Source organism: Lutjanus erythropterus, chromosome 17 (assembly GCF_056507025.1).
Source record: "Lutjanus erythropterus isolate fLutEry1 chromosome 17, fLutEry1.hap2, whole genome shotgun sequence".
NCBI lineage: Eukaryota > Metazoa > Chordata > Actinopteri > Lutjaniformes > Lutjanidae > Lutjanus > Lutjanus erythropterus.
Window position 1 is genome coordinate 14,382,473 of NC_139333.1, and position 22,883 is coordinate 14,405,355.

The following is a 22,883-nucleotide window of genomic DNA, read 5'->3' on the forward strand; positions in this document are numbered from 1 at the left end:
AAGTTAACCAAGAGTTTGTACGGATTCAAAATGTACATATTTGATTAAGGTTTGCCTCAATCAGCAGAATATAATACGCCACAGCATCACTTTATCTACAATTACAGCTCATTCATAATGACACAGGGAAAAGTGACTCACAGATCAAGGTGTTACGAAAAATTTCCTCAGCATAACACAAGAGGTACCAGTTTATAATAAACGAAGAAGAACATAAGAAGAAAGTGTTAGTGAGCAAACCAAGTGTTAGAACAAACATAAAAGTATCAGAATCAGGAATTAAAAAGTGATTTTATACAAACATGTTTCGAAGAGTACTTTAAAATGGGGCACTGATTCAGCAACCTGATGTCCTCAGGCAGGGCAGTGTGTGTCACTGTGCATGTTATAGATATTGTAGGACAAAACGTGGTATGACAATACATAGAAGATATTTTGGCTCCCATAGTTTGTATATATTTGAGACGGTACCTCAAAAAGAAACAAATGTTTAAAGGTAGAATATGCAGGGTTTGTTTGTTTCTGTCAGAACCACCAGAAAGATAGCTGATTGTTGAGTCTCTTTCCTAGGTTTTCAAGTACTGACGCTTTGGATTAGTATAGTGTTGCAAGCACAGCAAAAATAATGAGAAAACAAGAAAAGACAGGCAGAAGGCAGGGTCTCTGCAGATACAGAGTCAACCACACACTTCTAGCGGGTTAAAACTGATGAAAGAGAATATTTTTATATGAGACTACACACTGTTATTTTTTTAAGGGAATTCCTGCACAATATACCTTTAAGTAGAATGTAAAATGCTGTGGTCACTGCTAAGTGTTTACAGTGTTGTAGTTGCAGAATTTAGCTTCACCACTAGAGGGCAACAAACACTCATATACCCACGATGAATTTCCATTGACTGTATGTGAATTTCTGGACAAACAGGCCTCTTAAGTGTGTGCCTCAGAATTACCTGTAAACAAAAGGGATTAAATTTGCATTCAGCAATACTAAGCAGTTTAAATGCCCTTAACACTTCCTTTTCTGATACCTTATCCTGGTTCATAAATGCAATTTGCATTATTGACAGATAAAAGTGATAGTCAAACCAATGACAGTGCATCAGAAAACTGTGGTCAAACACCAAAGATATGAAATATGTGCAAGAGCAAAGCATCTCTCAGCTGTCTCAGCTCCCAGTGATCAGTGATTCCTCCTCCTTTATAATCACCATAAAACCCATTGTGCCATCTGCTGGCGAACAAATCAAGTGCATATGGGGTCTGGCAGACAGCTTCTCCAAATATTAAAATTAGCAAGAAGAGGCTGAGGAATTTTGGCATATCTAAAAGGGAAAAATACCCCTGATTATAGGCAAATTAATTATGCATCTGATTGGAGAAGATGTCTCCAACAGACTGTACGATTTGGATATGAATTTGCAAATGTGACTGACTGCTAGAGGCCTATATAAATCTGGTTATTACTGGAAATACTTTTGCACTCGAATGCGTCTCAGCCAATCGCAGCGTTCAGTGCAAGCAGCTGATTATTTTTGCTGGTGTAAAATGTAGTCTAAATTAATAATTAGCCTATCAATAAGATGAAAAGCTGTAAAAAAGAAAGCACGGCCAGTTGGCAGACTGTGGGCCGGTGAATGGAGGTCACCGCAGACACTGAGTGAGTCTCAGCGGTGAGGCAGAGAGGGGGAGAGGGAGGACGGACAGCGGCCAGCCGCCTTCAAAAATGGCGTCTCCGGAGGAAAATGAGTAAAAAATATTAAAACGCGGCCTGCTTTCTTTACACTTCCTCGTTCGGTTTTCATGTTTTTTTGCACTCTTTCTGCATTTTTCTCTAGTGTGGTTAAACTCGTCGTCGCTTTTACTTGAAAGGCTGAAGAAAACAGAAATATGGGGAGCGAGCATTTGGGGAAATAAAAGCAGCCCTGTTTTATTTTGATGCGTCGTTACAGACAGCTAGCATCTGCTGCTAGCCCACAGCTCTGCTCCGGAGGGGGGTGGGAACCATTTGCATGCAAAGAAGAAAAAAAGGTTGTGAAATTGAAGGATTTCTTTTCTCGTCTATTTGTGTGGGAATGGTTGGTACCAACGTGGCCCGTCGTCGATTACAATCTTTTTCTGGTGCTAGCATCGTAGCAAAGACTAGCCTAAAGAAAGGGGAGGAGAGACGGTGAAAAAGGACGCATTCAAATCAAATGTTTATCAGCAATTCGCCCATCATCGCCGGCCCAATCCGCGGCATCTTCATCATGACCGTGACTGATTTTGGACTAAATCTGCATTCGTGGAAATGATAAACGTGAAAGGCGTCGGAAAAGGAGAAAGACTGGCTTTTTTTGGAGGTGGTTGGATTATAACCCCGTAGACCCCCCTCTCTTTTTTCATCCAGCTTTCTCCTCCTCCCCTCCATTTCTCTTTCAATATGCTGTTTTCCACTCCTGAGGACTTGCTTATGAAACCGGGGAAAATAGCCTGAAACCGAGAACGGGAAAGACTGGATTTTTTTCGGTAATCTCCTCTGCGACGGTCTCGTTGCTTTCGTCCTCATCGCACACATTGTACACCACATAAATGGATAGAAATTACCCGGGAACAGGATTTGGCGATTTGGGCGCAGGAGCAGGATGGAGTTACGAGAGATCGGCAAAAGCAAGGTATGCATTGGATTCAGACAATGTGCATGCATCACTGGTACTTTGCAGGGCACACGGTGTGGCCCATGTAAACAAATTGTCGCCACTGGGTTCATATATAGTGCCATGCCTTTGCCATTATGTGTAGTGCATTGTCATCCAAACAGTTGCATAGTAATAATATTATAAACAGGGAATGGAGCAGTGTGCGTGTCGTGGGGGTGGGCGGGGTGGAGAAAGGAAAAGGTTGGGGATATGAATTGTGTGATTGACAGACGTGGGTTTTAGGTGGACCTGGCGGGTTGGAGGTGGGGGTATGTCTGGAGCATCCATAGGAATTATTGTTCCCTGTGTGTGCAGGCCTGGACACAGAGCCTGATAGATAAATTCACTGGATTGATGGGAAGCTGCGAAGAGTGCAGACGCAGCAAACCTCATCACAGCAGCCCCCCTGACAGACATCAACAAGGACTAATACATATTAACCCGCGTGATACATTAAATGCAACATTATTTAAATTCTTGCATTGCAATGAAAATGAGAAGTAAAAATCCCGAGGTGCAGGTGGTTCCAGACTCTTACAACTGATATTTCAAATGCATTTTCTAATGCAAGCGTGATCTAGATAATTAGTGGTGGGTTTTGGATGATCTATGTTAATTTGCATAATTAAATTGTTAAATACATTATCCTCACTGCACCAAACTTGCATTTTACTGTTTCTCTAAAATACAAAATAAGGCTAGGGTGTATTTATAAGCTGATGAAGAATGGCTAGACTGTGCAAGATAGCTCTGTCTTTTAGCTTTAGCCTGCAAGCTAGCGTTATGTTGCATGTAAGTCAGTTGAGGCCTGTGCACGCCAGCATCATTGCCTTTTATTTAGCTGCACATATTTGAGATATTTAGACCCAGAACTAGCTGCCTAAATATAGTCGAAAGCCACTGTGCTCCTGTGAGAGGAGATATTTGGCTAAACAAACGTGGCTAGTTGCTGGTGTTTGCATGCATCTTAGCATGCATTTGCGTCGACTTGCACCATCCAGCTGTTAGCTACATCCACATAATCAATGGTTGCAGAGGAATGAGTCGTTTGTCTTTGGTTTAAATTGAGCAAACTGTATTTTCACTTGAGCTAAATCTACACTCTTGTTATGAATGGTTTATTTACACGTTAAAAGACTGGCCTTGCAGTTTGGGCCTAGTCTCTGCATTTCTACCATAGCTGCTGTGCATTGCTGCTAGGCGGTGCTACCAACAGCAAAAATGCTAGCATGTTAACTGGCTGGTCAGCCAGCCAGCCACGCATTTCATCTGTTTGTAGTAAAGCAAAGTTCTGCAACTAGCAAATCCTTAGTGATGAATAAGAAGCCTGTTTAGTTTGTAAATTTCTAAATTATATAGTGGTTGACTCTTGTGGGAGTATTATAATAATTGCAAATTAACTATCCCATTACTTTTGCATGATACTCACATTGCTGGTTTGACAGATTTGCATGTACTGTAATAAACTTTGTCATACTGTTCAAGTTTGTAATTCTGGCATGGATAATTAATTTAGATATTGATAGGAGCCTTAATCTCAAACATAAATCAGACTCATCAGGGATTTCCACATGTATGCCACTGCTCAGAAATTACACATGGAGACCAAGCAAATGAACAGACCTGGGGTGACTTCTGATGTGTTGATTTCTTTTCTTTTTTTTTTTTTTTCAATTGAAGAACAGTTTTCTTGCATGGTATATTTTGTGTATTTTAAAAATGATCCCAGCTTAGACAGACTTTTGTCAAGGGTCACATTTTAGGTTTATGTAAATCTACTATGAAATTAATGACACTTCACCCCCCCCCCCCCCCAATCCCCTTCCTCCTCGTATAGTCTTGTATATGGGAGTTCCAGATCATCCCACCCTGAGTCTGAGCTCCTTCACCGTCAAGCCTACGCCACCCCACACCCTCTGCAGGGCTATGCCACCAATCACCACCCAGGGAGCTCTGGCCAAGGCGGGGCTTGGGGAGCAGCTGGACGGAGTTTGGGTGAGATAAATGTCATACCTTCCATGTCACCACCATAAGGGGCCCAGGCAATGAATTATTGTGTCTCTCCTTGCAGGCCCTCGTAGATTATTGTCATTGAAAAATGTGCACATTAGAGCTCAATTGAGTTGAAGCCCTAGATGTTGAAGCCTCATTTCAGAAAAAGCCTGTAGTCACAGCGTTCACTCTCATACAGTTTACAGAGAACTCAAGGGTTGTTTTTTACTTAGGTACACTCAGAACTACTTACTTCCTGATTCTAATTTGTATGTGTGGTAGCACATTCTTGAAATAGTCTTTCATATTTTGCAGAAGATTAAATCTAGATAGTTAATCCTCTCTCTTATATTATTTATTAAGACTGTTCAAATTAGCATTCTTAATCAATTAATCAATTTTTGTGGTTCTGTCTTTCCTTCTCAAAGGTCTGTCTGGGCTCTTTGACACTGGCCTACACCACGCCAGCCCCTCTGCCCCAGATGCCTCCGTCATGAATCTGATCTCAGCCTTGGAGTCCCGGGGTCCCCAGCCTCCACCCTCTGCCTCCTCCCTTCTCTCCCAGTTCCGCACACCATCCTGGCAGACAGGTGGGGCTGTGTTAGATCTTCCCTCATGTGTTGACATTCAAACAGGCCCCACAGTCAATGTGACATTTAAAGAGCCTCCCAATGTTTGGCTGCATTATTATTCTGATGGTGTTTGCTATTTGAGCATTTTGTTGAATACTTTTAAAATATTTTTTGCTTTCATTATTTAGTAATTTAAATGATATCTTGGTGCATTGTGAGTAATTTTTCAATATGTGTTCCTTTTTTTTTTAACAGCGATGCACACACCTGCTCCTCCTGAACTCTTCATCTCTGGAGCCCTTCCTGGCTCTGGCTCCTTCCCCTCCTCCTCAGCTCTCTCAGCCTATCAGCATCCAGCATCCTTCTCTGGCCGCTCTTTTCCTGCTGCCTCCCTTTCACTCCAGGACACACCTACATTTAGTCCCACATCCAACGGCCTGCTCTCCCCACACGACCCCCTGCTACACATCAAGGCCCCTTCCCAGTCCAGCCTGGGCTTTGATAGACTCCTGTCCTCACAGGGTGCTGCCGCAGCCGCCTACAGGGGCAGCCAGGATCCCACGAGTGCCACATCAGCCCAGGCATCCTCTGCCAGGCACCTGCAGTCACACCAGTTCAACCTGCTGTCGTCACAGCTGCAGGACCAGTCCTCCCAGCTGTACAATGCATCTGTCTTTTCCTCAGCCCAGCCCCAACCTCAATCCCAGTCCCAGTCCAACTCGGCTCAGGAGCGGGCCGTGCCCCGTCAGGACAGCGTCATCAAGCACTACCAGCGGCCCACGCCAGCTCAGTCACAGCTCTCATCCTCTGCTGCCCACTCCCTCCAGCACTACCTCAGCTGTGGAGGGGCGGGGTACCAGCAGATTGCCACCCATCACAGGCACGCTGGCCTTTCCTGCAGCCCACTGGGCGACCAGAGCCCTTCCTCTGACCACAAGCCAACCTCTCGCACTGAACAGTATCGGCCAATCATCCAGCCCCCCTATTCCTCCACCTCCTCCTCCTCCTCGTCTTCTTCTTCAGCTGGGAAAGGAACCAAAAGCAGCTCCAGCAGTGGCTACTCTTCTGCCAGTTCAGCGTCATCCTCAAGAACTCCTCACACCCCTCCCTCTGCTTCTTCTACCTCCTCTTCCTCTTCCTCTTCTTCTGCCACCTCTGGGGCTCACCCTTCCAATTCGATCCCCACCTCCAGCTCCAGCGCAGCCCCCTCCAGGCAGCAGCCGCCCCCTCAGCCTGCTCCTCCTCCCCCGACCCCTCAGCAGCCCCCTGCCACCTCCACCTCAGCCCCGCAGTCTCTCCCCAAATCCTGCCTCTCAGGCTACGGCTCTCCTGTGCCCCCAGTGAAGACCCCCACCTCTGCTCTTACAGGTCAGACCCCACCCCAACAACAGGCACAGTCATATTCCCCCAATCAGCCCCCAACTTCCCACTTGGCTCAGTCCTACGGAGGCTTCAGCTCACCACAAGCCCAAGATTTGAGCTCAGGTACGGGCGGGAAAGGTTATGGGAGTTTAGGAGGGCGAAGCCAGTCATACTCCACTGATATATATGGAGCTGACTCTGCTTATGGATCACTTCCATCCTCTTTGGGTGGAGCTGGAAGCCCATCACTAGGCTACGGAGCCCCAGGTCACTCCCCTGCACTTTTAAGGTCAAGTGGTTCATCAGGTAGTGGAGCATCAGGGGGAGGAAGCAGTAGTGGAGCAGGAAGTGGGAACTCTGGGTCAGGAGGAGGAGGAAATAGCATGAGCAATGAGAGAGGTGGAGGTAGTGGTGGAGGATCTTATCATATTCCAGACTCCAGCCCCTCTCCATCAGGCAACTCAGGCATTATCCGTCCAGGGTTGCACTCGCCAGTGCCCACCTGCCCCACGCAATCTCCCGGAGGTGCAGGCTCTAATAAATACATCTCCTCAGTCCTCTCCCCCACCTTCCTCGCCTCCCCACAAGGCTACCCCGACACCAGAGGCCCCCCATCCCAGCCTCAGTCCTATCACTCAGCCTCCTCCAAATCAAAGGCGGACACCTCCATGCTTGGAGTGGGCTCGCAGAGATCCCAAGAGGAAGTAGACGATGACGATGAGTTTTTGATCCAACACTTGCTTCAGGCGCAAGCGAGTCCTACCCCACAGGCTGCCCACCACCACCCTCAACAACAACCCCCACAGACATCCCAGCAAACACAGCCTCAGCCCCAGTCCGTGCCCCCAACCACTGATTCAGGCAAAGGAATGAGCTATGACATGGGTAAGACCTCCGAAGAGAGGTACCACCCCCAGAGTGTCATACGTACCCACAGTGCGACGTCCACTGCGGGGTCTGCAGGGTCCATCTCAGGGCTTGAGAACCAGCTGGAGATGTCACTAAAGAAACAACACCAACAACACCATCATCAACAGCAGCAGCAGCAGAGGAATGAGCGGGCTGTTGGAAGCAGCAGGAGCAGTGGAGGGAGAGGCAGCACTGAGCAGGTGCACTCCCACCTCCATCACCATGACAACCTAGGCTCAGTAGTCCACTATGGGAGGGGGGATCCGTACAGCCAACACTCCCTTGCTCCCCAGCACTCCTCGCATAGTCAGCATGTGTCCTCTCACACGCAGATACCGTCCCACACGCAGATGGAGCTCCAAAAGAAGCCACAGGAGCGTGCAGAGATCCCCTATCCTCGGAAAACACCAGAAGTCCAGCAGCAGCATTCCCAATCTCAAGCTGCTGCCTCCCTCATGGACTCTCCCACTGACCAGTCCCGTCAGCCACCACACCTGCTTCAGTCGGTGCTGTCCCACACCACCCGCAACAAGCTGGAGCCTCATCCACAGCACCACAAGATGGACTCTCATCGGCAACACCAACAGCACCACAAAATGGACTCCCACCAACCGCATCAGCAGCACCCGAAAATGGACTCCCACCCTCAGCATCAGCAGCACCAGAAGATGGACTCCCATCAGCACCAACAGCACCACAAACTTGATTCTCACTCACAACACCAACAGCACCATAAAATGGACTCTCACCCCCAACAGCAGCACTCTATTAGCCAGCAACAGGCTGTGATGGAAAGTGCTGGCGGAGCACTCGGCTCAAGTAAACATCAGGCTCAGTCACAATCCACCACTCAGCTCCAGCTTCAACTCCAGTCACAGGCGTTGGAGGTGGCAGCGGCTCACTACAACCACGGCCCCCCTCCACATCAGCACGAGCAGAGCCAGGTCAAACAAAGCTCGGTGGTGTCTTCGTTAGACATGCTGGAGCGCTCCCTTTCCCAGACCTCCAGCACGGACGTAGCTGTCGCAGAGGACAGACGCGGTGGAGCAGGCAGCGGAGGCAGGAGCGGAGGTAGCAGTGAGCGTCACAGACAGCAGGAGCAGCAGCAGCAGAGGCAGCACCCATCCCACCACCATTCGCAGCAACACTCAGCCTCTGAGCTCCACTCCTTCCTCTCTGAGCCCGACATTGGCTTATCAACCCCGTCTCACATGCACCACCTCTCGCAGCACCACCCACAGCAGCAGCAACAGCAGCAGCACCCCAGCTCTCAACACCAACAAACCCACTCCCATCACCCTCACTCCCAACCCCACCCTCACCACATACCCCCGCCTTCTGCCTCTGCCCACTCCCAGCCTCAGCCTGACCCGCAGCAGCCGCTCTCCTCCCAACTCACCCCTCAGCAGCAGAGCCAGCTGGACCAGCAGCGCTCTGAGCAGCACCAGTTTGACACCGTCAGCCCGGTTGAGAAAGCTGACCAGAATCAACAAAGTAACCGCTTTGTACCCCTGACATCCATCTGCTTCCCGGACTCTCTCCTTCAGGACGAGGACCGTTCCTTTTTTCCGGGAATGGAAGACATGTTCTGTGCCGAGGACTACAAGTCAAGCTGCGCTGGAGGTGCCGGACCTGGACAGGAGGAGATGAATGAAAGCCATGCTGGGCAGGAGGGAATGGACTCCATGAAAGCCGGACAGAGTGCAGGTGGAGCAGGGGGAAGTAGTGGCGCTAGCTACGACATAATGGGTCACCATGGTGGAGATCAGGGTTATGAGCCATACTGTCATGGCCTGGAAGAGCCCAGTAACAACACCATGACTCTTGATCTAGACTCCCTTAAAACACATGAGCTCCCTTCCACTGTGAACACTGAACAGCTTGGATTGATACAGTCTCAGGGTCCTGCAATGGGGATGGGCTCCAATACTGCTGGTCCCAACAACTCTGGAGCTAAACTGCCCCCTGGACCTGGAGGCACAAGCACAGGAGCTGGTTCTGGAGGCCTCCAATCACCCATTTTCTGCTCGTCTCGTCCCAAAAAGCTCCTCAAGTCCAGCTCTTTCCACCTGTTAAAGGAGCGTCGAGATCCCAACACACTGCCTAAGAAGAGTTATGCTCAAGAGTATGAGTTTGAAGACGATGAGGATAAAGCCGACCAGCCAGCTGACATCCGGCTGAATAGCCGGAGGCTGCCAGACCTGTTGCCGGACTTGGTGTCCAGCTGCAGAAAGGGAGGAGGAGGAAGTGGGTCTCTCAGCCCTTTAATGGGCGACATCGACTTCTACCATTCCTCTGGGTACTCCTCTATGGGTTCACACTCTCTTCTGCCTCAGGATGCACCCAAGAAGAGGGGCCGAAAGCCTACTAGACCCAAGAGAGAGGGTCCCCCAAGGCCAAGAGGCAGGCCTCGCATCCGCCCGATGCCAGAGCCCTACACCCCGCGGGGGATGATGGGAGAGATGGGTGGAACAACGGTCGGTGGGGGATTCAGTGTGGAGGGACGAGGCAGAGGCAGGGGACGTGGGAGCCGAGGTAGAGGAGGGAGGAGGGAGGATATGTACATGGAGATGAGCGGGAAGGAGCAGGATCAGATGCACCACCATCAACTCCACCAGCAGCAGCAGCTCCATCACCAGCCCCAACAGCAGCTACACGAGCCTATTCCACCTCTGAAGGTCAGTGGCTGTCGGTTTAGAAAAGGCTTGGAAATTTTCAAACAAGTGTTTCAAACTGTCATTGAAACACTTGTTGAAGCTAAATGCGGTGCCTTTTGTAGCCTTTGCAGAGACACAAATAAACAGAATTTCTGCAGGTCCTTTTAAAAAGTCTAAAATCCAGAAATCTGAATTTTAGGCCTTAAAAGTCTTAGAAATAAAGTTAGAGAAAATAGATTATGAAGTTAATGTTACGTTTATAAAATTGTATTTACTTGAGTCTCACTTCTTAATGTGTTTTGGGTAAAAAAAATTTGTGGACAATGATATTCCTTAATATCCTTAGTATGTTTTTGCCTGTATGGATGTGAAATACGTCTTAAATTGCATTCAAAATTGCCTTAAAAACATCTTAAAAAGTCATAAATTTAACCTGTTGGAGCGTGCAGAAACCCTGGATAAAACAGGTGGCTCACATGAGTAGGGCTGCGACTAACAATTTGCATGATTAATCTACTAGGCTTAATGATTTAATCTAGAAAATGTTAAAGAATTCTGAAAAATGCTCATTACAATTTCCCAGAGCCTAGAGTGACTGTTCAAATCAAAACATTTCTTTTGTCCATCCAACAGTTCAAAACCCAAAGAATGACAAAAAAAGCAGCAAATTCTCACATTTAAGGAGATGGAACCACCAAATGTTTTATATTTTTGCCTGAAAAATGACTGAAACAATTAATCAGAATACATGGCGACTAATTTTCTTTCCATTTACTTGTTACTAGATGCAGCTCTACATGTGAGCCCTGTCTGTAAATTAGTGAGAATCTGCTTGTGTGGTGGAAGGAAGAGTCAGCCAACACCTGCAGTTTTTGTAGTTTGTTTTATGTATGCATGGCTGCTACTAGCTATGGCCATAGAATCTCTTTCATTTTCTCTGTCTTATTCTCTTTTCTTCCTTTTCAGGCTTGTCACGTTCAGAATTAGGCTCAGTCATACTGTGTAAATTATCCTGTTTTTAAAGTGTTAATAATTTAAAAGAGTTACCCTTCCTGGTTTCCCAGTTTTTGTAATATATATCTGTACATACAGGCACAATTCTTTTAAATCTGAAAAAAATCATAAATCACTTTTGACAGATGTTGCAATATGATTCACAATTAATGTGAATGGAATCGTTTTCACATCACAATTTTCATTTTCACTGAAAACAATATTAAAATCATCATGGTATAACTATTGTTGGCGTCTGTACCAGACAAGCATGCTTTCTTGTATCTTGAGAATAAGATTTGAAAGCCAGGACATCTCTGCAGCACTACAGAACTTCATTATAATGTTTTTTCGTCACATTTTTCCATCACAAAAAATTGCAGTTTCTGTGATTTGGATATAGCACTTGGCTATATCAATAATATTTTGATTAATTGTGCAGCCCTAAATCTCACTTTTCCTTCTTCTGTTTTAGATCAAGTTGCCAATTGGTACCATGTCCTCCTCTGATGCCTTGCTGAGGACGGACTCTTTGTCTGGCACCGATCCCGCTTTGTCGGACGGCTCAGTGGGCTCTGCGCCCTCACTTGGTTTGAGTCCTGGACCTCCTTGCAGCACTGACAGCACCAGAAGTCAGGACAAGAACAAGCAGAAAGGCCAGATGATGAGTGAAGGAGTGGATGAAGAGGGACTGGAGGACAGGGTAAGAGCTACAGAAGTGTGTTTGCTTTGTTAAACAGATAATGCAAAAAAGTAGAATGAAAAATCTTAAATGATTTAGTTCAAGTTATCTACTTAAGTGGTGGTATTTGAGCTGAGTCCAACTCTCTTTTTTAAGATAGATTTATGTAATAGCATTTAGAAAAAACATAAACAAAACAATATAAATAAAAGGATATGCAAGGGAGGCTCAAGTCTCAAACGAACAAGAAAAGTAATATGGAAAAGAACAAACAATAAGACTACGCTTAGACAATGTTTATAATTAGGTTATTTGTAAGGTTGTAAACACTGTATAAATCATTATAATTGTTGCATGCCAAATGGTGAGCCCACAATTATCTGTACTCTTAAGTCTCAGATCTCATTGTTAACTTTGTCTTCTTCCTCAGCAACATTTATACCTGTGAGCTTCATCAGATACTTGTTAATAAGTTAATTGCATTTTAAATTTAAATGAAATATTGTCGTATTGCAGAGATGGCATGATCTATGCATCATATGGACCTGCAAAAATCACACCATAAATATTTTTGATTTTCAATGGATATGTGAATAATTATGTAAAATTTCCCTCTAATATAGCAAATCATATTGCTTATTGTAATATCAAATCCACCTTGTTTTCATATTCCTTAGTTTGTGAGTCACTTTCTCTGTAAGTTTTACTTCTTGATGTCACTACTTTAGTGGAGGCATTATAGCTGAGTGAAAGTCTCTTTCGTATGATTTGCAGGGCGATGAGAAGGACTCTGAGTCTAAGGCTGGATTTGTCGCTTCATTCTTGGACTTCCTCAAGACGGGGAAGAGACCTCCAGGCTTGGACATCTCACCAGGAATGGAACCTGACAATGGTGAAAACTCACCCTGTAAATCTGGGGGTCTGCGCCCGCTGTCTCCTGCACCTCCTCCTCCACCACCACCACCTCCATTCGGAGACAGTGAAGGGAACGGAGGTCTGGCTTTGGGCAACTGCTCCAGCCCCAAGCGCCTGGAGGACGAGTTGAAGAGGAATTTGGAGACGTTGCCGTCATTTTCTTCAGATGAGGAAGACTCGGTCGGAAAGAACCAGGACCTCCAGAAGAGCATCTCCTCCGCCATTTCTGCTCTGTACGACACTCCTCAAATTTCTAACATCCAGCCCCCGCTATCTCCTCCACCTCCCCAGCCTCAGCCTCAGCCCACCCCGTCCCCTCTTACTCCCACACTGCCACCCCCGACGCTCAGCCCGCAACCTACCCTGCACACCTCTCACGCCCTGCCTCAGTCCAATGAACCGGATGTCCTCCAGGCAGAAGACGGAGACATGGATGAAAACAAAGAGGAGGAGAATGAGAATGAGGAGGAGGAGGAGGAGGAGGAGGAGAGGAGCACAGGAGGGGATGAAGAGAGTGATATAACAGAAGAGAGAGAACCACAGCTGGAGACCTTGGGTGCTCCTAATGTTGATGGTAAGGCTTAGGACTGGCTAATCTATTAATATTGTATTGATTGAGATATGAGACAATATTTTGGATATTGTTTTATCGTGATATGACATAAATGTCTTTTTCTGTTTTTAAAGAGTAAATTGATGTAATTTTCAAAACTTAACATATTGTTCTGGCTGGTCTATTAATTGTCTTTACCCACTCAGCCTTTATATCCACATTATTGATGATTATTAATCAGAAATCTCATTCTGTTAATGTGGATGCGTTAGGGCCCAAGAATTCTGATATGGATCAGTCAGCAGATAATCTTTTTCCTATTTCTACTGAAACAGTGAACTTTCACTGATATTTTTAATAATTGTAAATAAGCAATAACAAAACAACAGAAATGGAACAAGGATAAAATATACATGAAATGCTGCCTATAAAACTAAAAAGTAAACAATCAAAACAACTTAAATTGAGAAAAAGGATCAAACATACAAAAAGAAGTAAATCGGTACAAAAAACAAAACAAAAAAAAAACAATCCGTATTGTGTTCTGAAAAAGAAATCAGCAGGTAGCTATATAGACTAATATAGCAGTGCTAGGTCAATATCAGCTGCCTGCCTATTGATCTGTCTCTAGGAACCACCTGTAGTCATCACAACAATAATGTCACAATATTGATAAATATTGAGGTATTTGGTCACAAATATTGTAATATCTGATTTTGTTCTCATAAAGCTCACCGCTTGCTTTTTATGCATCTCACGTCCCATTTTCTTGCCCATTGATTTTCCTGTAGCTCAGCTTAGGAAAATTAATATATTTTCCCCTCAGGCTAAGATACCGCTGTATTTTTAGTCCAGTAAAATGTCCCATTATGTATCTGTTAAAAAAAAAATATTTGATTAAATTCTTGTGGCTTTTTTGTGGTGAATTGATCTGTCAAACTGACCTTCACCTTCATCTTGCTGCTCTTTCTTTCCAGCACCCCTCCCGGAGATTCCTCCAGGGCCAGCAACTCCCGAACCTCCCTCCATCCCTCCATCTCCCACCTCATCCTCCTCTCCCTCTCACTCCCCCCTCCCACCCCTCTCGCTTCCCTCACCCCTCCCTCCACCGGAAGAACAACAGGAGAACTCCCAGCCTCCGAGCCCCGTCGCTCCCACGTCTCCCTCTCTGCCACCTGCGCAGCCCGCCACCCTTCCTCAGCCTGCCACTCCTCCTCCAGCTTCCCCTCCTCCCCCGTCTTCACCTCAGAAGGAGTCTCCCACGCCATCTCCGGAGTCCCCCGCCTCTCCGGAAGAGCCCCCGCCTCCTAAGATCACCTCCCTGCACCTGGCCCAGAAACAAGAGGATGCTGCCATCGCTGGAGAGAGTGAAGAGGACGAGAGTGAGAGTGGAGGGGAGGGCATCTTCAGAGAGAGGGACGAGTTTGTGGTGCGGGTGGAGGACATTCAAACTCTCAAGGTATTAATGTGTTGTTTTGTCATTGACAGTTTAAGAATCATAAGGTACTATTTTTAGGCCAAAAATAGAAAAAAAATACTTGCTTTCATGTGGAATAAATTCTCTTAACTAGCACTAATAATTATGCTGATGCGTGGGTGTCAGTACAGGCTAAAAATAGAGCAGAGCAAAGTTTTTGTTAAAGTTAAGGAAAAACCATTAGGGACAGTCACTTCATGCTCTTTTTAATGAGCGAAATTAGTTGAAACTTGACTCCCTCAGTAGCTGCCAAGTTACAGAGCCTTTACCTGTGTGTCCTGTATTTTTGCACAGCTGGCCCTGCAGACGGGCCGTGAGCCTCCACCCATCTGGAGGGTGCAGAAAGCCCTGCTGCAGAAGTTCAGCCCAGAGATCAAAGATGGACAGAGACAGTTCTGTGCCACAAGCAACGTGAGTCGACACCAAGCCCTCAGTAACCTAACCACACCTGCAAACAGTCATGTTGATTTGGTTTCTTTTCTCAGTTCCAGCTGCATCATACCATTTAATAAACATCCTGTAGTATCTTACAGCATTGAAATATATGTATACAGACTTTAACTGCTGCAACTGATGATTATTTTCATTATCGATTAAACTCACAGTTATTTTCACAAATATTTGGTGTATAAAATGGAAAATGATGTTAAAAAAATGCCCATCACAATTATCTGGAGACCCAACTGACGTCTTCAAATGACTTCTTTTGTCCAACTGGAAGTCAAAAATCAAAAGACTCTTCATTGTCATAAATGACAAAGACAAGCAGCCATTGTTTACAAGCTCAAAATGCTCAAAATGCAAATGCTTGACATTTTTTTTTGCTTGAGAAATGACGAAAACAATTAATTGCTTATCCAAATTGTTATCAGTTAATTTTTTTTTTGATTGACTTCTTTTGAATTGTTGCAGCTCTACAGACTATATTGTCCCAGTATCATCAATCAAAGTAATAACGCTGAAAGTTGTGCTTCTGTTTGATTAAATCTTCCTAATCTGTTTCTGGCTCAGTATCTTGGCTACTTCGGAGATGCCAAGAGGCGATACCAGCGGATCTATGTCAAGTTTCTGGAGAATGTCAACAAGAAGGACTATGTCAGAGTCTGTTCTCGGAGACCTTGGCGCAGAGCGGCACCTGCTCTAAGGTACAAATATTTGCCATATCAAAAATGCTATTCATGTTGAACTAAGGCTCTCTAGATTTAGTTGGGATAAAAATCACTTTGCCCACATCAGGGAACACCAGGGTTCCCTTGTAGAGCGAAGCCTGGGAGAAGAGCTACCAGTTGCGTGGCTGCAGCCCAGGCTTAGACTGATGGGGTCAAGTTGGTCTCTGAAAAAATAGCATCAGGGTTTGTACAAAGTCTTAAACATGCTTAAAATGTTTGATTTTTATCAGTTAGGTTTTCAAGGTTAGGAATATGTTTGAATTTCAATTTACTCCTGGAAAGGTCCTTGATTTGTCAACATAATCTGGTGTTCAGATTTCAGCAGTTTAGATATTATGATAAAGGCTTTGAGTATTTTGCAGTATAAATACATTGTGTTCAACTCTAAAACAACTTCTTCACGTCTCACAGGCGCCAGTCCCTCCCCAAAATGGCGTCCCCTCCCACTACCCAGGTACCACCAAGAGTAGTTGAGAAAGAGGAGAGAGTGGCTCCACAAGTCCAGCGTGAGCAGAGGGAGAAAACGAGAACGGCAACCACAACAACAAAAGAACCACGGGAGAAGAGGGAGGCTCCAGCTGCTGTGCTCAAAGCAAAGGAGAAGGAGAAAGAGAGGGAGACTGAGAAGGAGAAAGAAAAGGAGAGGGAAAAAGAGAGGGAGAAGGAAAAGCGGATGCAGCTGCAGCAGGAGAAGGTTGAGAAACGAGCTGCTGCAGCAGCAGAACGAAGTAGAGCAAAGGAGGAGAAGAAAGCGGTGGAGAGGGAGAGGAAGGAGAAGGAGAAGGCTGAGCGCCCACCCAAATCCAAGCCAGCCAAAGTGAAGGCGGAGCCTCCACCCAAGAAGAGGAAGAAGTGGTTGAAGGAAATACCTTCATCATCTGACTCGGACTCTTCGGAGGAGGCAGCTAGTGAGAATGAAAGTGAGATGCCATTTTGATTTCTTGTCATCTGAAGTCATTGTAATAGAGTTGCTTATCACATCTGAGGCCATAATAAGCTTGCTAGTTGTTCTTAATGTCATGTACCTTGGTAGGAGGGTCCTGCATGGGTCTTGCCTTAATGTCATCCATTTTAGCCAGGAGTCTTTCGCAATATTTAAAAAATCCTAGAGGAACCACTATTTTTATTATTGTATTTTATGTTATATTGTTCTCACACGTTACCCACCTGCAAGTATATTTTTTGCCTGTTGCACAACTTTTTTTTGGAGGTTGTCCGATGCAGTACTCTAGGAGACTGTTGGTTTGGGATGTTTTCAAACTCTGGTTCTCATCCTTTTAGTGCCAGTGAAAGGTGGAGTAAACAACCGTGCCATGAGGGAGATGTTCAGGAGCTACGTGGAGATGCTGGTCAGCACAGCTCTGGACCCCGACATGATCCAAGCCCTGGAGGACACAGACGGTAAGAACTGCAAACAGCGCACACTTCCTCCTCAGCATATTGACAATTAAAGCTTCTTTTAAAAATCTACTGACATGTTGGAGGCAGAAATACACACACAGGAACAGCATGAGAAGCCTGTCTGGTAGCATGTTTTCTGCAGCTTAAATGTCTGTATTGGGGCATTTTGATGCTATTTTCAAAAGTGGTGCAGTTTGGACAGGCTGAATCAACATCACCACTGACAAGTAGCGGGGGAATCGTTGGAGAATTCTGTAACATATTCAGATGAATCTTTTAATGGTGTTGGAAATCCAAATAAACAAGGTGTGACAGGCTGAAGGGAAGCCCCGGGATTGCTGATAGATCAGCAGCCAGCGAGAGCCGCTTTGAATCTGCCCTCGGTATTAAAATGATTGGCAGCTACATGAATGATGACTAATGAAACTTCCTCTACCTTGATTGGCCACCAGATGAGCTTTACCTCCCACCGATGAGGAAGATTGACAGCATCCTCAGCGAACAGAAGAGGAGATTGTTGAGGAGAGTCAGCATGAGCTCTCAGCACCAGGTAATCTGTCCTCAATGTACTACTGCTCTCTGTCTACCTCAGGGCTGAAATAACATCTTTTGATTCTCTCTTCAATTTTTATTTCACAGTGCTGTGTTTCCTTCATTTTAATTGGATCTCTTTTCATATTTTCTGCAGAATATGCTTTTATTTGTGGTGCAAAAACAAAAATCATTATTAAAATAGTCTAGTAGCGCTCCATAAGAAAAATACTAGACTCATTTATAATCTATACCCTAACTATAATAGATTCAAGTCCTGAAACAATCAAGGGATTATTTGATTAGTAAATAAACAGAAAGTTAATTAACAGCAACTGATAGTCATTTATCATGCAAAAATGTCGAATGTTTGCAGTTTTCAGCTTTGCAGGTGTGAGGATTACCTGCTTTTCACCCCCCATATCATAATTTGACAAAATAAGCAACAAATCACACAAATTCTATGCAAAAATTAGCCGTTTTTTTTCTACATTTCTATTAAATAAGGATGTAACAGTATATTAATTTTTATTTTATTCATTTTAATTTTATCTTATAAAATGTCTGCTATTTGTTTTGGTTTTGCAGTTGTACATAGACAATTCAAACATTCATTGCCAAAGACAATTTGTGCCAGTGTTTTGCCCATGCTTGCCATGCAGGTCATGGCTGGATATTTTTATTTTGTTGAAGAAGGAAGGCAGAAGATCTTTTACAAGGGAAAAACACATTTTATAATATCAATAAAATACTGTAAACATCAGATTTATTATTTAATAAAAGACATTTTTCTTTAAATTTTTAATAGTGCAATAAATATCGTATTGTCGGCTTTATATATTTGTATCACAAGACTGCTTTGCTCTGTTTTTTAATTTAAGCTCTTTAACCAATCCAAGAAATGAATTAAACAGGGAACTGTGTCAAAATCGTCCTGTGCAACCTTGTTGTAAATTCTGAGTAAATGTAAATGTTTACCTTTACCCTTGTAACCCTTTACTGCTCTTAAGTCTTCTTGTTGTCTGTCTCTCCCTGCATCAGCCTCTGACTTGTCTCATCATTTTTCTGCCTCTTCCTTGACAGGAGGTCCTGCATGCTTACCCCCAGATCATTGTAGACCCCCTGGACTCAGGAGTGGTGAGGGTGCGGCTAAGTGGGGACGCTTACAACCGCAAGACCCTCAACAGAGTCAAAAAGACCCTGCCTAAACCACAGGTAGGTGTGTGTTTGTGAGTGTGTGAGTGTGTGTGTGTGTGTGTGTGTGAGAAATTCCCCCACTAAGGAGAAGACTTTTTCATCTTACCCTTTTCTCCTTTTATTTGAGTTGTTGGACCTTTTGTGAGTGATTTTTAGCCTAAAACCATGTGACTCTTTCTAGTTTCTATGTGTCACTGAAACCAAGGCAACAACAAAATTAACCATTACTGTAAAAAGCTTGACAGTGAAGGGCGAGTGACAGATGGATCACTAGGGGCACAGAGGGTGAAATGGTACCAGCTTCCCCTTGGTAACACCTGCTGCAAGTTTCCAAATCTGCTCTGCTTTCACTCATTTTTACATGGAGTATTGCATGAGAAAAGGTTGATGGAAACCACAAAATAAAATAAAAAAACAACAAAAGAAACTCTTATTTCGCAAAAAACTTTTTACACATGGTTGAGGTGGTTTTGCCTTGGTGGTTTTTTGGCAAGAGTTGATGCGCTTCATGGGAGATGGAAATACTTTTTCTGAAAAGTTTCGATGTGAACAGAATTTGCACGACTTATCGTGTTGTGAAACAAACAGAAATGTCATGTTTGTTTTTTTACGTTGTTAATCACTGTTTCAGGTTTGACTGCAGTGGTTTAGCGGATTTCCAACTGATGACTATCTTGCCGAACCAACTCTTAATAATCACATAACAGTAGTGGATGGAAACAAGCGTTTATTTTCTTTTGTCGATGTACTCGAAAATCGGTTAAAATTTGCAATAGCTTTGGTTTGAAACCTGGACACGGAAGCTTTGTATTTTTGATCAAATTGATCGTGTCTTAAATCTGTTTTTTGTTTGCTTTATTTTTTTTCTTTTAGGACCTTAAACTGTCAGCCGATACGTATCGGATCTACAGTCTCTACCACTCTCTGCATCACTATAAATACCACACCTTCTTACAGTGCAAGAAAGAGGTAAGAAACGCACACTTGACGAAACACACACTTAAGTCATGTTGGATAAGTTTATTGACAAGGTTTTGTCATTACTGAGCTTCAGCTGTCACTACAAACATGCTGAAAGGGATAGTTTGTATTATTTCATGTGGGGTTGTATGAGATACTTATCCATAACCAGAGAATTAACTGCTGTGGACAGGTTCAGTAACAGAGGGTGTTTTACCTGGTCGAAAAATGTCCACCTAAAAAAAAAGTTTGTTTTAAGTGTTTCTCCACTTTACTTTGCCATCCGGCCTTTTCCAATGAGGAAATACCAGTATATAAGCAAATTTAACCTCACTAAACACGGGTGTTGCTGGTCTACCGCTTCTTCGATCTGTTAGTTAGTTTTTTTTGTTGTGTGACTTTGATTAATCTGAACTAAAGCTGCAATGAATTATTAACTAATTGGTTAGTTGCCAAGTATTAACTTGAGTCTGTTTTTTTTTTTTTAAGAAAAAAGTCTCAATTTTCTGATTCAAGCTTCATAAATGTGAATATTTCCTAGTTTCTTCAGTCCTCTATGACAGTAAACTGAATATCTGATTAACATTTTGTAGACCAAACAAATAAATAAATAGACCAGCAACTCCACATTCTGCAAGATAAAATGACTGATTCTGCTTATGGTGTTTGGTTGGTTTGGAGAGAGCAACATTTGGCTTATAAAACAGTGGTTTCCCACTGGGTAAAATATCTTTTGTTGCTTCATTGCTTAGCGCCTGTGCTTTTGCCCGTCTCTGCTTCTCCAAAGTGGGGACATTTCGACTCATAGAACCCCTCATACAACCCCACTTCAAATAATCCAGACTATCCCTTTAAAAATGTGCTTTACCATGAAGCCACTCATATGCATTTCCCTTAGATACACTGTATAGTAAAGCATAAATCAGTTTCTTTAGTTAGACTACACAGAGCCAGCCTGTATATGCTTTTTTTTTTTGAACAAGACCTGGTTTGAGTCTCAGCATCACATTCGTCTGTCTTTGCGTCCCACTTTCTGCAGACCAACACCATTGAGCAGGCAGCTGAGGACCCGGGCCAAGAGGAAGTGGTGCAGCAGTGCATGGCCAACCAGAGCTGGCTGGACACCCTCTTCAGCTCCTTCATCGAGCTGCTCACGCTCAGCACCAAAGCCTGAGGCGAGTGCCGGAAAAGAAAGACGAAACGAATTAAAGCAAGAGGATTTTAAAAAATGAAAACAAAAAAAACGGGAAGAGATGGATCCTACTGTACAGCCCCCCGACCCGTCTTCAAATCTCTAAGATCTGAGGATGAATTTTTAAAGGCCCTTTGACGAACACGAAGGGGTCTGTTCATGTGACCTCGGACACTGGCCTCTTGTTCTTTTTCTTGTTGTTGATCAATGACTAAAGAAATGTCTTACTTTGTGAGAAGAAGGACGGGACCCCACCGGATCAGGGGGTCAAGAGGGAATTGACCGTTTGGTTGAAAAGGGAGCGACGGATGAGGTGGAAGGACAAAAAGAGGAGGAGCTGGAAAACGCCAAGTCAACAGAGGAGGAGGAGCCACTGACATCTTGTTAACTGTGTGTCATAAAGACAATAGTTCAAAGAGAAACTATTACCACTTAGTTTTTACATAAATTATTTTTTTGAAGACTAACATCAGCTGTTGGCTTTTGAAAAGAGTGGAAGAGGGTGAGAATGCTTTTTAAAAAAACTGCGTGTAGAGTGTGCCGTGAGCAGTGTGAACATGGACTCGTCCACGGTTAGAAACATGAAATGTGATAATAAACGCTCTCTCTCATCCTGTGCTATGTGAAGGGCAGCACCAGTCCGCTGTGTGATAATATATAAACACATTTTTATTATTTATATGAGGAGGTTTTTAACTTAAACTCTCACAAGCGCTGGGTGGCTGCCCTAACATTTTAACTACGTTTTTATTTCCCACAGGTTCAGTATACAATCGTTAAAAAACCCACATATCCAAGCCGTCTTCCCCTCTATACAAAAGAACAGACGTCGAGACAGAAATATTGGGTGTAACACGGTGGGTGTAAAATAACAAAAAAATAAAAAATAAAGGAAGAAAAAAAAAAGAAGAGAACGGGAAAATCTATTTGAAACTTAACATTGTTGTGCTTCAGTTCAATCATCAGTCATGCAGGTGCAAAGAAAAAGAAGTAAACTATCCGTTTCCCATGTGGGAAGAAGGAGTATAAATAAGTAATATTTAAAGAGGAAATAGTCATTTCATTTTTATCATTTTGATGTTTGTGCATACTATGACTTATTTTGAAAACAATCTAATTTTCCATAAAAAAAGGAAAAAAAAGGTGTGTAAATATTGTACAGTTCTTGATGAAATTCTTTGTCCTTCTGTACATTAACTCTCCTGTATTTGAGAAACAAATAAAATCTGCAAAGAACAAATGGTGTTTCATTTCCCCACAGGGTGTGTTTTACTTGACATCCATCCTTGTGAGGACATTTTGACTTTCTAGACCTTAAGAGGGAAGATATTTTGGCTGGTCCTCACTTATTCCAGATGCTTTTAGTCCCACAAAAATGTGTTTCATTTGTTGATTCATGACGTGGGTGTTTGACACGCGAAGGCTGTTTTCACATTTATCTGCTGAAGGAGTGAAGTTTTTCTCTGGTCACCTTAAATCTCAGTTGATTCCAGTAATTAAGCGTTTGAATAAATATATGTTCAAACTCACAGATAGTAGATTTATCACTGAGGTAGGAAGGGCAGAGGAGCTCTTAAGAATTTCAAACTACCTAACTTCTTTTAACGTGTCCTGTGGGGACCTCTGATTTCAGTGGAGAAAAG

General features: G+C 44.0%; 1 protein-coding gene across 1 annotated transcript; it reads left to right on the forward strand.

Annotated features, from left to right (window-relative positions):
* The first annotated feature begins 1,507 nt into the window (after positions 1 to 1,507).
* LOC146311932 (proline-rich protein 12-like) lies at positions 1,508 to 22,480 on the forward strand. Its single transcript, XM_084740106.1, has 15 exons — positions 1,508 to 2,654; positions 4,516 to 4,673; positions 5,099 to 5,260; positions 5,498 to 10,191; positions 11,639 to 11,866; positions 12,620 to 13,334; positions 14,291 to 14,772; positions 15,085 to 15,201; positions 15,802 to 15,935; positions 16,371 to 16,879; positions 17,241 to 17,360; positions 17,813 to 17,910; positions 18,975 to 19,106; positions 19,962 to 20,057; positions 21,088 to 22,480. The coding sequence occupies exons 1-15, from the start codon at positions 2,572 to 2,574 to the stop codon at positions 21,220 to 21,222; spliced, it is 7,863 nt and encodes a 2,620-aa protein (XP_084596232.1). The 5' UTR covers positions 1,508 to 2,571; the 3' UTR covers positions 21,223 to 22,480.
* Positions 22,481 to 22,883: the final 403 nt, after the last annotated feature.